Source organism: Monodelphis domestica, chromosome 1 (genome assembly GCF_027887165.1).
Source record: "Monodelphis domestica isolate mMonDom1 chromosome 1, mMonDom1.pri, whole genome shotgun sequence".
Classification (NCBI taxonomy): Eukaryota; Metazoa; Chordata; class Mammalia; order Didelphimorphia; family Didelphidae; genus Monodelphis; species Monodelphis domestica.
The window spans coordinates 341,802,536-341,819,465 of record NC_077227.1 but is presented as its reverse complement, the minus strand read 5'-3'; the positions used below and the strand labels follow the sequence as shown (position 1 = coordinate 341,819,465).

At 38.4% G+C, this 16,930-nt stretch overlaps 1 protein-coding gene across 4 annotated transcripts in view; it reads right to left on the bottom strand.

The window, feature by feature from the left end:
- The window catches only part of ARHGAP26 (Rho GTPase activating protein 26), a 577,883-nt gene that overhangs the window by 335,893 nt on the left and 225,060 nt on the right, over positions 1 to 16,930 (bottom strand). For all 4 annotated transcript variants that reach the window (XM_007473811.3, XM_007473809.3, XM_003339558.4 and 1 more), the window contains exons 8-10: positions 15,764 to 15,893; positions 12,819 to 12,919; positions 9,223 to 9,317 (exon numbers count right to left, since the gene is read on the bottom strand). In XM_007473811.3, coding sequence (XP_007473873.1) covers positions 9,223 to 9,317; positions 12,819 to 12,919; positions 15,764 to 15,893 — 326 coding nt within the window. The remainder of the gene's footprint in view (positions 1 to 9,222; positions 9,318 to 12,818; positions 12,920 to 15,763; positions 15,894 to 16,930) is intronic.

Below are 16,930 nucleotides of genomic sequence, written 5' to 3'. Positions count from 1 at the left end.
TTAAGATATGAGTTCACAATACATTTCTGGCAAAATGAATACTTCCCTATAAATCACCAAAAATGAATAACAAAGTTTTGAGTGGCAGGCTTGTCAAAAAAATTAGTGTAATCTCAGGCAACAGAGACAGAAGATCAAATGAGGTTAGAGCCCCACTCTAATATCTGCATTACTCAGACGGCAAGACAACATCTGGGGTTCAGTTCTAGATGCCCTACTTTAAGAAGGATATTGACAATCTGGCAGGAAGCCATCAAGTAGACCAAAAACGTTCAAATGTAGTCAAGATTTCTAAAACAATCTATTTTCAGCAGCAGCAACAAAACAACTACATTTGGACACACTAATAGGAGGGATCTAAAGTAGCCTAAAATTGAAAATGGGAGTCAGAAAGAACATCTGGATACGACCATGGAAATCCAGGCTGGGGGTTAACACCACCTTGAGCACTCTCATGATCATTCTGTAAGAGTTCTCAGGAGATACAAAAGAATACATTTTTTTCTGGCACTGACATTTTGCCCAAAATTTTGTCCCAATGTGATTTTGTCCAAAACAGTGATCAAGAATACAATGATAAATCAGCAAGAATTTATTACTTCTTCCAATATGCCAGAAACTATCTAAGTCACTGGAGACACAAGGACAAAAAGGACAACTGCGTTCCTGCCCTTAAGGAGCATTAAGTCTAAAAGGAGAAGACATGACATACATATGCAAGGACAGGGAGTAAAAGATGAAGCAATACTTCCTATAGAAAGTGGTGCTTGGAACTCAAACTTAAAAGTAAATTGGGATTTTGAGGAGTGAAAGTGAGGAGAGGGAGCATTCCGGTATGGAGAAGAGCCAGGGCAAAAGTATGGAGGACAAATCAATTAGGCTAGTATGCAGAGAAGGGAGTAACAAAGACATTAGGCTGGGAAAGTAAATTGGGGCCACATAGAGAAATTCTTCCATGCCCAACAGAGGGCTTTAGATTTGGTTCTGGGGGAGCAGAGTTTAGTGAGAACAAAGTAATATGTGCTTGGAAAAGTCACCAGCAGCTCTGGGGATGACAGCTTCAAGTGAGGAGAGATTTGAGAGTAGGAGATCCATTCTACAGGAGGCCAGTCCTGTGAAACAGTCCAGGTGATGGGCAATCCAATTGGGTTGGTGGTGATGTGAGTGAAGAGGATGAAACTGAGAGGTGCTATAAGGAAGTAGCAAAGACAAGATTTAGCAAATGATGAGAGATGCAAATTATTCTCTAGAACAGAAAGACCACATCCTTATATTCAAACAACTGTCTGAAAAGACATACCTCTCTATATGTTGATCACAAAAGAAAAAGATGATTAGGAGCATTTGACTTAATTAAACAAAACAGCCTTAAAGGTGACTTAAATAAGAAGTCTCTCAGGCATGCGTTAAGATCACATAAATATTGTCCAAATGATTTCAGAGATGTGCTCAACAGCTCTCCAATTTTTCTTATCAAGTAAGGAATAAAGAAAAAAAAAAGCTAAGTGAAGGCATATGTCTTTACAAAAGGGATTCACCCCTCTTTGGAAGAATACCCTGTAGAATGTCCAAATAAAAGAGGGATTTCCTATAGGGGCTGAAGTTCTCCAGATTCTCCTGAAAAGAGACTAAGTTTTAATACTGTATTGGGCCCCAGAACATTGCAGAACCTCCTCAACAAGATTTAATCTCATTTAACAAGCATTCTTCTACCCTGGAACCAATACTTAGTATTGGTTCTGTAAAAGGCAAAAATTATGGTTGGACTGAATATATGAGTGTGGTCACCAAGGAATATATTACTCAAGTCAGAATGAATTTTTATGATAGTTTATTTATAAAAGAAGAAAGAGTAAAAGTAAGAAAATCAGAGAGAGCAGATATTTACTCCGGCCTGGTCCAAATCAGGCAGGGCTTAAGAGGCCCATCCAAGAGGCCCAGAGATAAATTAAACAAGGGTTTTAGCCACAAGGCCTTCTCCAATACGAAGGGCCTCTCTGGAGGCTAGTATCTCCAGAACAAGCCAGGAAAAGGAGTCACTCTTTCTCACTCACCCACATGGTAGTTCAAAGGGAGAGATTTAAGAACAGTCTCACCAAGTCCAAGGTTTCAAGTCCAGTAAGCAGATTCTTCACCAGCTTCCAACTCAAACTCAGAACTCTGAAGAACAAAGAACTGTCCCTCACAGGAAGTTTTAACTCTTTTTAAAGACACTTCTTTGCATCACTTCCTGTGCCTTCCTCTACTTTTTCATGGACTAATTATAGTCTGGGAATTTTCTTAGGACTGCCCAGGGGGCAGTTAATGGGTTCTGATTCATCACCCACTTTCACACACGTGGGTCACAGACCTCCCCCACTTAAGGATAAGTGGGATATATATATGCTTCTGGAGATTAAATCTAAAAATGGGCAGGGGAGAGTTATTCCCATCTTCACAATTCTAAGACAGAAGGGAAGGGCTAAATTTAAAGAAAAAAAATGATCAAAACTTCAATGGATAGAAAGATCCTAGGAACAAGTAAGTGCTAATACATTTCCTGAGATTTACATGCAAGAAGTAGAAAAAAAGCTGTCACTGGTGCATGATCAGAAAAGATGATGAATAGGTCATATGATGGGAGTAAGAGACAAAACAGATGGACAAACTGAACAGGCACCAACACAATGTAAAAAGAAATAGAGAAAGGCCTCTAGTTGACTGAATGGATCCCTCAGTGGAAGATCTGTGGGAGCATGTGAACAAGGAAAGAGATAGAACAAAATATACATACCTTTGGCCAAGAGATCCCACTGCTGAATATATATTCATATATAACCACCCATTCCCTCAGAACAATCTCATATATATATTTATATATGAGAGAGAGAGAGAGAGAGAGAATAGAGAGAGAAGCACTTTCTGGTGGTAAAGCATGAGAAACAAATCAGATGTTCCTCATTTGGGAAATAGCTAAACAAATTTGGAACATGGACATATTTGGGACATATTATATGCTAAAGAAATGACGAATATAATGAATACATACTCATTGAAAGCTTTAAATGAATTGGTGCAAAGTGAAATAAGAAGAACCAAGAAAACAATATACACATTGCAAATGCAATAAAACAATAAAACAATCAAAATTAAATTATATGAAATTATGACCAAGCTCAGCCATTAAGAAGAAATGAGAAGGCACCTTCCCTACTCTGGTCTTAAGAAGTGAGGAATTGTGAGTAAGGCATCCTGCATATAATGTCAAGAAGTTTTTGAAGTGCTCACAAACCCTTTAAAATTCAGTTCATGGTCCTTGAGAGTTGGTGTAGCCAAAGCTTTATCATGCTGTCGACATGATGAGTCTGACCACATCTGGCTAAGCTGATCCTTGGACAACAGGCATACACACAGTCAATCACCAGGACTGTACTTGAAACCTTTCTAACTTAGGGGAAACTAGAAGAACTAATATATAGCCTTTAAGAGCTCAAAGTGATCTCCCTCTCCTCCATGATGAAACAATAGAGGAAGATTTGAGCCAAAAAATAGTTTTAAATCCATAGTAAATTATATTAACTCAAAATATTCATTTCTGTGAAATAATACTTTTCTAAAGCTTGGGGTTTCCCTAAATCACAATGACTATTACACACACACACACACACACACACACACACACACACACATAGTAAAGGATGAAACACAGCAAAGTTCTGATAGAATTGACTTTCTTAGTTAAGCCAGACATGTCAAGTTCACAAAACTCCCCAGTGCTTCCAGAAGCAGATTAAAATATAATTGGGAAATTTTTAACAGAGTACACCATGTAAGATCCTATTAACCTTCCTTCCTGCTCCTTTGGTTACAGGATTGAGCCAGGAACTCCAAGCCTTTCATTTAAGAAGGAGCTCAGCTCACATCTCCTGGCTGCATTATTAAGAACTTCTCTGACTTGTCCCACAACACCCCTAAGCCATGTACTTTCCCCTCACTTCCCCACTCCCATCTTTCAGCCTCCTTTTGTGTGTTGTCTTTCCCCAATAAACTATAAGTTCCTTGAGGATATGGAGCATCTCTTTTTTTGAGTCTGAAATGAACATATAGTAGGCACTAAATAAATTTTTAATGACTGATAATACAACATAGATAATGATAATTTTCACTTTCTGAATCAATTTGTGACCCACAGAGATCCATTTCTATTTAAGCTTGACATCAATGGTCTATGCCACTCCTCACTAAAAGAGTGAGTATGATTCTCCACTAAGAACTCCATCTTTCATTTCTCTTTGTGCTGTAGGCTATGAAAAATATGTACATTGTACCGAATAGATATACATGCCTTTATGTGGTCCTTTTTGCTGATATTCAGATAATCATTCACTTTTGTTGATGACCAAATTCATATTAAAAAGAAAATTTTAATCTTGTAAAAAACAATTTTGTAATTTAATTGAAAATTGATACAATTATAAAAAACTAAAAGGCACAACAGAATATCCTCTTGTTAATATTTGTTCAGAATGATCTTGGGGTTCTTGGAGGGTATGAGTCTGTAAGAATTCAGTGGCATGGGAAAAGAGATTAAAATCTGGGATGGAATGAGAAAGAGTAGGAAGTAAAAGGGTTGGTTTATTTTTTGTTTGTTCATTTGTTTTTTAAGAGGAACAAGCTGACATTAAAGTAATCTGGAAACAAGTTCTTGTCATTAATGGCATTCAAGCAGGCACTGGATTTCAGGGATATTGGGTAACGGATCAAATGGTCCTCTTCTAAGACTCTACTGTACTGTTTGGAGACAGGGAAGGACCTGAGATGAAATAGGGGTCATGAGGAGAGAACCAACAATGTACCATTGGTGAACAAATGCATTCCCAAAAATGTGTGGTTGGAAGAAAGATAAGCACAGCTGGACCCAGAACCTACAATATCTCTCCTGCCCAGAACTAGAAAGATAAAGGTATTATTGTCTGTTTTCTCACCTCACAAATTCAAAGGGACCTATGATCTTATCCATTTGGGAGTCTGCAGAAAGGATGCAAAGAATAATCCATTCCCATCTGCCTCTCTTCATTCTTGTTCATTTCCTCCCCACAAAGACTGCTACAGTAGGTCCACCCTAAGAGCAAGGGACTTTTCTCAACTTCCCCCCATATCAAAAAGGTATTGTTGGAGCAGTCTGACTGTCCAGCTGGCACTCCTCATTCCTGCCAGGAGGTCAATTCACCTTTCCATATCTTAGAATTCCTTCTTTTTCTAATCATTAAAAACAAAATGACTAGTTCTAATTGCTGAAAATAAAAAGACTAGTTCTCTCTTCTTCTGGTTCACTGAGTCTCCTTTTATTCCCAGAAGAAAAGACCACTAGAAATATCAGCAATACATTATGATGTATTATAAGGCAGATAATTGATTCACCTAATTACTTTTCTCCCTTCCTTTTTTTTCTCAGCTATATCATTCTGCTCTACTAAACTGATCCATCTGGATGCAAACTTAGCACTAAAAATGAAATGACATGGTTACAAAAGGCAAGAGGAAAAAGTAAAATTCCTTTTCCTAAGTATCCCTTCCATCATACCATGATGTAAAGTTGAAAGGATTTCCAAAGACAGAAGCTTTTCATTGACTTTGTATTCCTCAGGATGAACACAAAATATTAACTCCAGAATGGAAATATACTCAAGAGTGGCAAATATTTCTCTACAGTACTTCATGCATAGGATTTTAACTTTTCCCTCTGTCTCTCCATCCCTCCAGCCCCCACCTCTCATCCCCTTCATTCCTGGCTGTGGAATTTTCCCTCTAGAAATTATATCACTCTTCTACACACAGACAGAGCAACTTTAATACAAAATGGGCCCCTTCACCAACTTAGTCCCTAACCTCACTTAAGATTCCAGAGAAAGGGATATAATATTCTGAAATAATTTGAGAATCCAGTAATTGACGATAGAACTTGTTTCTTTCAGTGGACTGACCAACACTCTCCTGAAGTCGTGTAACTTTGATGTCAAGTTTAACAGAACACATCAAAATAAATAGGACGATATTAGGTAGTAGAAAGAGTACTAGCCGTGGAATCAGGTCTTGTTTTGAATACTGGCTGCTACTTATTTCCTAGGTAATCTCAGGCAAGTGACTTAGCCTCTACCTATGTACCTCAGTTTCCTAGCTTATAAGGATTTCTGAGGTCCCTGCCATCTCTAAATCCCAAGATGCTCAAGGTCAGAAGAAAACAGCATTCAAACCTGAAACCTTAAAGCCAGAGAAGACAGATGTCCAAATTCAACACATGAACTTAACTACAACAATTCACATTTCTATCACAACATTTTTGAAGATACACCAAATGCTTTCCCAGCAATGCCCCATGACATAAAATCACTTGGTAAAACATGTAACCACTAGTTAAAAAAAAAAAACTTTTTTCCCCACCCTCCTAAAATGTTTACTTTCTATCTTAGTATCAATTCTAAGATAGAAGAGTGGAAAGGGCTGGCAATTGGGATTCAGTGACTTGCCCAGGGTCACATAGCTAAGAAGTGTCTGAGGTCACATTTGAACCCAAGACCTCCCAACTCCAAGTTTGGCACTCCATTCACTATACCTAGCTGCCCTGAAAAAAACCTTAATGTAGCATAATATGGCTAGTACCTTACATGATCAATGTAGGCACTGGGTCATGTAAACTACCCTTAGGATCATTATGGCTCTCTTAGGTGTTGTTTAAAAGAGTTCTCTTTTTTATTTTCTCCTTTTGCTGCTCTCTCTTTTACTCTGGCTTCCTAGCTTCATAATTTATCAAATTCTACAGACAAAAAGGGACTTAGAAATTTCTAAGAGTAAGTCCTAGGGTTATAGGCAAGAAGCTGGTGCAGACAATAGCAGCTTTCATTTCCCTCTTGCTGAATTGTATATTGGGGGGAAAAAACTAGATTCTTGCAAGATAAAAGGACCCAGAGTTGCCAGTGACAACTGCAGATGGAATGTCTTTTACTTCCTAGGTCCTTCCTAATATGTGAGGAAACTACCAAAAAAAAAATAATAATACAGGGCTGGGGGAAGGGAAAAAAGAGCAAAACACAGACAAATATAGGCTACTTGGAGATATCTATCTCAGAACTGTACACTTCTCTCTGAATTAATAGGAAGAGACAACAGGGAGTCTCACTCTGAGCTACTATTGAAGGACCGTGCCATGACCTGCTAAGAGAGCTGAGAGAAGAAAATAGATTTTCCGGATGTGCTCCAAGATATTCAATTCAACACATTTTCTCTTGGTCTATAATTGGAGCATTCTAAGCTTTTATGGGTCTTCTGAGTACTTGGGAAGAGAAGACAGTGCTAAGAAGCATTGGCAAGGGTGGAAATAAAAGAGGCATCACAGAGTTTTAATTGCCTAAAAAACAACTGCCCACAAGCCGTGGCAACTTTTGAAGAAGAAAACACAGTGAACATAGTGATTCTTCTCAGTACAGCATCTTTGCACTGGCTTCCATCCCATCCAAGAGCCAGAGGGTAAAGCCAGGCAGACGATCATAAGAAGAACCAATATATCTGACCTACATCCAACATCTGGTCAAGCTCACAAGCCATCAACACTGGTCAGGCTAAGAAATGCCATGTGAGGAGAACCTTTTTTAAAAAAACCACAACATTACCCACTCTGAATGCCATGCTCAAAATAAACAAAATTATTTATAATTAAATATTAAAAAAGAAACCATCGTTTAGAATCTACTTCAAGGAAAAGGGAATCAAATGCTGTTGGGCCTTCAGGAGACTTTCTGGCACTATCCACCCTCCCTCTTCTCCAAACACCCCCCCCCCCAATATTGTTGGAAAAGACTTTTACAGTGCTTTTGCAAAAAGCATTTACTTTTCTTCTTCAGTGAGAACGATTTATCTTTAATAGTATCACATCTAAGGAATATGCAAGGCAGTCTTCAAGTACAAAAGTTGGTTTGTCATTCTGGGTACAAAAAGCAGGCTGATGATTATTATGTGACCTAAAAGGCAAGGTGTCACACCACAAAGCATGCAAAGGAAATGCATACCAAAATCTGCAAGCATGCTCAGGAACATACTCCAATCTTCCTTCAGTGTCAAGGATTCTCTAGCACTGGGAAAGATTGGCAAATTTGTAAAGAAACCACCAGGCTCCACAGACTGCCTGGGCAAAGAAGCATGGTCATTCAATGAGGCAAGGATGGGGCTAAATATTAAATTAAAAAATCTCTAGTATGAGCATGACTACTATGAAAAGCCCCCTGAATAGTTAAGGATGTAAAATTCAACAATCTACACAAAGTTGAAAAACTCAACACATGATATTTCTTGAAAGAATTAACAGTTGCCAAGGAAAAACGTCCTAAAGAACTGGAATGATGTCAAGACTAGCTTAAGACTCTGAAATGGTGTGGAAACTTCAGTTTAAAGAATACAAGTTTCTCAATCAAGAGTCTAGGAATCTCTTCTCTTGGCTGTATCAGGGACTCGTGGCATACTAGTAAGATGTCTTTCACATACAATTTTTATAACTGATTCAAACATCCTGATTTGCACCCAGGAATTGTCCAATCCTTTACCTATCTTCTTTCTTAAATTAACAAGACTAAAAATCACAAATATTTGTTCTAATCGTGCCAATAAAATCATGTCACTTCTCTTTAAATATCTAATTGGGGCATGCAAATGAGTAAAATGCATATCCAAGGATGGAACCTCAAAGTAGGGGAAGGGAAGTGTCCAGTGCTGAAGCCTGATCTGTGAGGGGAAGTTGAATGGCTGTAAGTTTTAGGTGCTGTTCCAAACTGATTAGGGAAAAGGGGGGAGGGGGTGCCAAAAGATGGGAAAGAAGAGACAGGGGGATAGGGAAGAGGGAAGGAAAAGAGATAAATAGTAGAAGGAAAAAGAAGAGAGGGAAAAAAATGAAAGACAAGGAAGAGACAAGATGAAAGGGAAAAGGGAAGGAGATAGAAAATGGTAAAGAGAAGGAAGGGGGAGGTATAGAAAATGGAGGGAGGAGAGAGACAGAATTTTGGAGGGGATGAAAGGACAAAGAGAAGGAATGGGGAAAGAAGGAGGTCAAAGGAAAAGGATCAAGGAAAAAGGAAAGGAAGAAGGGATGAGTGAGGAAGGGTGTGTGGAGGAAACTTTGCAGATGTGGCTAAATGGAAAACTACAATTGAAATATGAGTTATACCTAGTCTTCAGAAAGAGAAGACAGACACTCACTTATCTATGGCTTCCACATCAAAGCAAAACCTCTTCTCGATAGAGTCCGTTTTCCGTCGTGTGCATGATTTGAGAATGACTGACTCATCTTCTCCCTAGTGAAAAACATAAGGAGCATTAGATGAAAAAGATCTCCAAAATAAGCATATCATAAAAAGAGAGCTGTATTTTTCTCTTTGTAAACATAAGCTTGCAAACATTCTAAAAAAGAGGAATGATCAAAAGATCTTCTGCAGAAATGACTGTGTCTAATTAAAATTCATGTGAAAAGTACCTCTTTGGAAGGCTAATTATGGGTCATAATGATAGAGAATGATCATAGGGTTACAGATTTGGCCCTTGAAGGAAATCTAGATCAACTAGTCTAACCTTTTCAATTAACAGATTAACTGACTCTAAAGAAGTTAAGCAATTTGCCTAAGGGTAATAAATGACAGAGGTGGGACTTGAAAACAGGTCCTTTAACTCCAAAGCCAATACTCTTTCCACTCTACCATGTTGCCTCTCAAAGAAATGGCAGGGAATAATTCTTCATTGAAATTTAATTGGAAAAATCAAGAGACTCAAAATAGCCATACCCTGAGGATATTGTAAATATCCTGGCATAGCACCACTGGAAAAAGTGATGACACGCAGCTAAGCAGCACAGTAGATACAGTGCCAGGACTGAAACTGTGAGAACCTGGGTTCTACTCTGGCCTCAGACATTTTCCAAGTGTTAGTCTCTGAGCAAGTCACTTAACCCCCATGGTCTAGCCCTTACCACTTTTCTGTCTTGGAACTGATATGAAGACAGAAAATAAGAGTTTACCAAAAAAAAAAAAGGCAGAGAGGTGTTAGACAAGATAATTTCTGAGGTCCTTCCCAGCTCTACGTTTATGAAATTGTATGTTAGTTCTAACACCCAGAACTTCTGGCTCTCAATGTATTTTATATATATCGATTGCTAACTTTTCTTGTGTCCTTGAGGGGTTTATAAAAAAAAAAAAAAAGCTTTCATCTTTAGAAACTAAAAAGCAAAGAAGTCAGGAGATCAATAAATCAACCAAAAAACCTACTATGTACCAGGCACTGTGCCAATAATATCTGAAAATAAACAACCCCAGTCTCATGCTATCCATTTAATTTAAAAAATTTTGACCACAAATGAAAATCATTATACATATACAAAGAGACAAGATACTCATGAGTTAAAGAATGGTTACTACACCAGAGAAGGGCCCCAGGACACATGGAAATAAATGCTGAAAATAAATTTCATAATGGATGGCCAGAAAATTGATGTGAGCATGAATAACAGCAAAAAAAAGGAAAAGTTAGACAGACAGCTTTCAGACACAGAGAAGGATTGTGTGTCAAAACAAGACAGAAAAAAACATACTTGCTGAAGTTGCTGATATGACATTAAAAATATCTTGACAAACTATACTCAAACTGAGGTAAAATTTAAAAACCTATTGGCACCAAAGAAGGGTCAGGAAAAAGACTGCTGAAAAGACTGTTCCTTCTCTGTAAACTTTCTTTTTCTCTTGATTTCTTTCTGTTCCTTTCTTTTTTTGTTGGCCTGATATTAATTCAATTGGATGTATAAACATGGAATTCAGGTAAAGATTAAATTTAGTCTTTTCCTCCAAAACATTTTTAATGAGTACTTAGCAATTCTTCAAATGGCTTTGAAAATGCTTTCTTTCACCTCCTACAAAGAGTTTCCTGGGTTCTAAAGGAAAAGATTTAATCAGTGAGCTGGAAGTCTAAGCAGGTTGCAGCTCAATGGACAAGGAACAGTTCCCATTTTCCAGGCTCATTTGGTGTATTCCTGTGAAATGGAAGAAAATAGGAGAACTAAAAATGGCATGTAATGTGGGTGGATGAAGGGAGCTAAGGATGAATATACCAAATCAGAGGAGTGCTGAAGAGATGATCTGTTCAACTCCTGAGAGCTAAAAAAGATTGGCAGTGGAAGAGTTGGAAGAAATCACATTTTAAGAAATTCTGAGGTAAAAAGTGGAGAAAAGATCAGTGAAAGAGACAGACATCTTCTTCCATAAATGAATAATAAAGAAGGGAAATTGCATAATAAGTGGCTCCAAGAAGCTTGTAACAAGTGAAGTATCTACATCCCAGTAAAATTTTCTCAGCAGATAAAGGCTGAGGTAATCCACGATGGGGTGGGGGGCGAGGAGGCCATATTTGTCAGTCTATCCCAGGAATGTGAAAACTTCCCCAAGTGGAATAAGAGGATGAAAACAATTTGTTCCAACAGGTCATCCTTGGAAGATCATAAATGCAACTATCTCTCAGGGTTGTTGTGAATATCAAAGGAAATATTTGCCAATTGCCTGGTTCTGAATAAATCTTCATTTCTTTCTTCCTTCTTTCCTTCTCAGAAATTCTTACCATCACCATTGATTCTCTTCTGCAAGGACTCTGCATCAATTCAAAGCCTCCTGCATTTGGTCTAGGGGCTTTCTTTTTCCTGTAGCAATTCTCTAACCCAACATTATCATCACAGAGTTCTAAATTCCTCTTCACTTTCCTCTTTTGACCTACCTAAATCTTCCTACATTTATGTCCCCAAAACAAGTTTTGTCCTTTGCTTCTTGGCCAAACCTTGCTCATAGACCATACTTTACCTGGTAGTGTTACCTGGTGCAATTCCATACCAGCTCACAAAAGTTTGCTGGATTTTTTTTTAACTGCATTGCTGACTGAATTTCTGTTGGTTCTCTGCCTGCTTAATGAATTATCTACTAAACTCCATAAAAATGTCATCCACAGAATATTATTGCTAGAGTCAATAGTGAACACTAATTCCATCCATGGTGACACATTAAATATCGGTTACATCTCACCATGCCAGGGCAATAAAACATATTTAAAGCCACCTAATAAAATCATGGGCATACCATTGAAAAAATCGAGATCAAATCTACAGAAACATGTCTTCCCCCTCCACTCACCCTCAAAATATCTGCTCTACCAAAGATACATTAATGTACCTGTTTTAATAACATTAAAAAATGATCAATGTGGGGGTTAAATACAATTCCAAAGGACCAAAAATGAAGAATACCATCCACTTTGTGACAAGAGAGGTGATGGATTAAATATGCAAAATAAGACATATTTTTGTACATAGCTAATAAAGTAATTTAATTCAGGCTTGCTTGTTATTTGGAAAATAAAAAGCCATTTTCTCTACAAAAAAATGAAAAATGTAGAAAAGAAGTAAATTTAAAAAAGAACAATCTAAGTTTATTCACTCAAAATCCTTAGTGATTAACGTCTGAGTGACTTTCAAGCAAATACATTTTTCCAAAGCATAATGAAAAATAATGCTTTCTTTTATGCAGGAAGATGACTTGACTAACCTACCTTCTTTAGGGTTTGTGCTTTACGTCATTTATCCAGACCTGTACTAATACAGCCAAGTTCTAACCTGGATGGCAAATGGCAAAGGGTACAAGATTGAGGGGACTATGTAATGAGATAAAGCTAAATAACTTACACAGGGATCAACTCCATGGCCATGGCAACCAATTAGCCATAACTTCTAGCAAACAAATATGATTTAAAAACAAACAAAAACCACTCACCCCCTTTCCTCCTGATTTCTGGTCAAAGGGCACCATGGTGATCCTCTTGGATTCCCGTTGGTATGTACAATAGTGCTTCACCCAAGAAGTGCCAAAGTGACCTACAATAGAACATCTTCATAAAAATCTTGTGCAAGTCTAATTAATATTATCTACTATCATGCCATCTATTATTAACAATATTTATTTGTATTGTATTCTTTATTTAAACATTTCCTGCTTACATTTAGTCTGGTTCCTATAAGCCATGGGTTCCAGTAATCCAAACCCACAGCTGTTACTGTTTACAGGAAAATATATATACTCACATCTATACATATAACCCTCTGTCCCAGGGAGTAAAGAAATTTCGCTGCCGTATAATTAAACTTAATTAGGTAATTATTTCATCTCCATTCCATTAAATATCAATTTCATTGATGTGGGTACACTATAAGGCAGCCAGCTGGAATTAGAGTCAGAAACACCCCAGGGCAAACGTTCCTACATTAGAAGCTCCTTGAGATGAGCCCTGTCATTTATCTCTGAATTTCACCTAGTCATCCATTCCATATATTGTCAGTAACTTACTTGGAAGTGACCAAATACTGACTCTCAAGCTATAATCTTCTCCATTCTTTTTGGTGATAAATTCAGAACTGTCTACACTCACTGCTTCCAATTCCCCACCACCGACTTACTTCTCAATGTCTTGAAATCTGCTTTCAAACACTACTCTACTGAATCTTCTCCCTCAAACGTCACTGTTCAGATTTCCCAACTGCTCAATCTTGCCACTTTTTCTTCTTCAACTTTATAATACAGCTAATCATTCTCTTCAGATAACTGGGTTTTTTTCTTGTCTTTTGTAACACTTATTTCTCCTATCTGATCATTCTTCCTCATACCCCTTCAACAAATTATCATCAATCTTATGCAGGTATGTCTTGCAAGACTCTATCCTGTGCTTTCTTTTCCTCTCTTTTGAAATCATCTTGCTGTGTGACCCTGGGCAAGTCACTTAATCCCCATTGCCAATACCATATCACTCTTCTGCCTTGGAACCAATATATGGTAATAGTGGAAGGAAGGAAGGGAAGAAGGTAGGGAAGAAGGAAAAAGAGGAAGGGAGGAATGAAGGAAGGGATAGAGAAAGGGAGGGATGAAGGGAGGGAGGAAAGGAGGGAGGGAAGGAGAGAGAGAAGGGAAGGAGAGGAAGGAAGGAAGGAAGGAAGGAAGGAAGGAAGGAAGGAAGGAAGGAAGGAAGGAAGGAAGGAAGGAAGGAAGGAAGGAAGGAAGGAAGGAAGGAAGGAAGGAAGGAAGGAAGGAAGGGAGGGAGGGAGGGAGGGAGGGAGGGAGGGAGGGAGGGAGGGAGGGAGGGAGGGAGGGAGGGAGGGAGGGAGGGAGGAAGGGAGGAAGGAAGGAAGGGAGGAAGGAAGGAAGGAAGGAAGGAAGGAAGGAAGGAAGGAAGGAAGGAAGGAAGGAAGGAAGGAAGGAAGGAAGGAAGGAAGGAAGGAAGGAAGGAAGGAAGGAAGGAAGGAAGGAAGGAAGGAAGGAAGGAAGGAAGGAAGGAAGGAAGGAAGGAAGGAAGGAAGGAAGGAAGGAAGGAAGGAAGGAAGGAAGGTAGGTAGGTAGGTCTTGGCACCTTAAACACAACATACCCAAAACCAAACTCATCATTTTTCCTTCTGAACCCGCACTTCCTCTAACCTTCCTGAGCTCTTTTGTGGGCATTGAAAACTTCTCCAGTCACTTGGGGTTTTAATCTCAGTCATTCTTAACCATTCCCTTAATCATCTATATATCAAATCACTTGCTAAGCCCAGTCAATTCTTACTTCAGAAAAACACTCAATTCTATTTCCTTTTCTCCTTCTATACTATCCTTTCCTTAGTTCTGATCTGAAGTTCATCATGACCTTTCTAAACTATTCTCACATTTCCTAATTTCTCCTTGTCACTAGTCTTTATCTACAGTTCATTCTTCAGTTGCCAAAATAATCTTCTTAAGGTTCACATCTGTTCCCCTGATTAAAAAATGTTAGGAATTCCCTAGTCTCTAAGATAAAATATAAACCCCTCAACATGGTATTTAAGAGCCAGTACAATGAGTCTCTAGCATTCCTTTCCCATTTTATTTCACAAAATTCCCTTCTAAAACTTCTGGCTTTGCCCCTAATTAGACCTATCATCTCCTACCTGAAGCCTCTGCTGAAGTGGCATTAGTCCTGTGACACCTTCCCTCCCTTTACACCCCCAGGTGTTAGTGCTCTCCTAAATCATAATCCTTCAGCTGGTCTCTTCCTTTCCCCATCACTCCATACCACGCAGTATAGTTCTATGTAAACAAGTGGATGTTCCCCAGCCCCAAGGAGAATGTAAGCTTAGTTTTTATTTTTATATCTATTTTAATTTATATTTAATTCCAGGGCATTGAAATAGGAGGTATATATTAAATAAGAGGCAATTAGATGGTTCAGAGGGAAACAAACCTAGAACCAGGAAAACCCGAGGTCAAATTTTGTCTGAGACACTTATTAACTGTGTGATGTGGGCAAGTCTTTTCACCTCTCTAGGACTAATCCATTGGAGAAGAAAATGGTAAATTCTCCAGTATTCTTGCCAAAAAAAAAAAAAACCCACAGAGAGTACTGGCCTGCTGGGGTCTAGGGGTCACCAAGAAGAGGACGTGACCAAACAATAACTGGACTGAACCCATCTAAATGTCTGAACAACAATAATTAAATGAGAACCAAACGGATAGATATATGTTCTTCCTTCATATCCCATGCCTATCTGAGGGCAACAAACTAAACAAAGGACTTAGAATTCCTGTATGCTTTTGAATCTCACTCCTCTTTGGCGGCAAATGGAACCTCTTTGTGCCAAAATCTCGATGACGGACATCCGTCCTGCCCCACCCAATCCTGACCCCAACCCCATCCCCATGTAGTCAAGAGCACCCACGTTTCTCCTGGACGTAGAGATAACCCTCCATGGTGTATGGACTAATGGTCTTGTGCTCGTAAGGATTCTCCTTCATTTTTTTCATCAGTGACTCCACTTCTGACCTGGTACCTTCAAAGCGATTTCTCGTCTATAATGAAAGAAACTTTACTTAAATCAGAAAAAATTAAATCTTTGCTCCTACCTCCATTAATCTGCACACCAGCCTAATAATTACAGGTACTTAAATGAAAAGGGAACAGGTACTTTAGGTTCTAAAGACTCCTCTGTTTCTTTCTAAAGGAGGGCATGACTTAAGAGGTCCTGAGCTCTGCAAATTTCCAAGTCCCTAAGACATAGACAGGAGAAAACAAACAAAATTTAGATTAAAAGCTACACAATTGAGATAAGTTTCCATATCTGCTTTCTTCCTAGAACCTCTTAAATGTAAAACCCAGTGGAATTGCTCGTTGGCTACGGGAGGGGAGAGGGAGGAAGGGAGGGAAAGAACATGAATCATGGAACCATGAAAAAATACTCTAAATAAAATAAATAAATAAGTGAAAATTTTAGAGAATCTCTTGAAATTAACTTCTTTTTCTATTTACTGGTTGGCTTAGTAAATTGCCTAGCTCAAATCTGGCTATGTGATCCTAAAAAAGCCACTTAACACCAATTGTTATTTTGTATTCATTCTAAGATAGAAAGTAAAGGGTTGTTTTTTGGTTGTTGGTTTTTTTTTTTTCATTTTAAAAATAAAGTACCTGAAGCATTTCATAAAAGCTTTATTGCTTGGTTGACTGATGAGGGACAACTAGAACAGAAAGATCATGTGAGCAAAAACAGAATCATGGCACAACCCAGACAGGGTCTGGGTTTCAGACGCCTGTCATTTGAGACAAATAACCCTGATTACAAATATCTCGTGGTCCTACTATTTAAACTACACTATGCATGCCTGGGCACAAAATCCAAGAAGGTCAAACAAAGAAAAGTCCCATATATCACCAGAAACTGGAATCAAAGTGGATGGCCCACCGATTGGGGGAAAGGATTGGGCAAAAAGTGGTCCATATGATGAAATCAGATAAACTTGGAAAGCTGACCAGAAGAATGATATATGTGACTATAATTACATAAATGAAAACACCACTGAAAGGCAGCTGGAATCTGATTAATTATAATGAT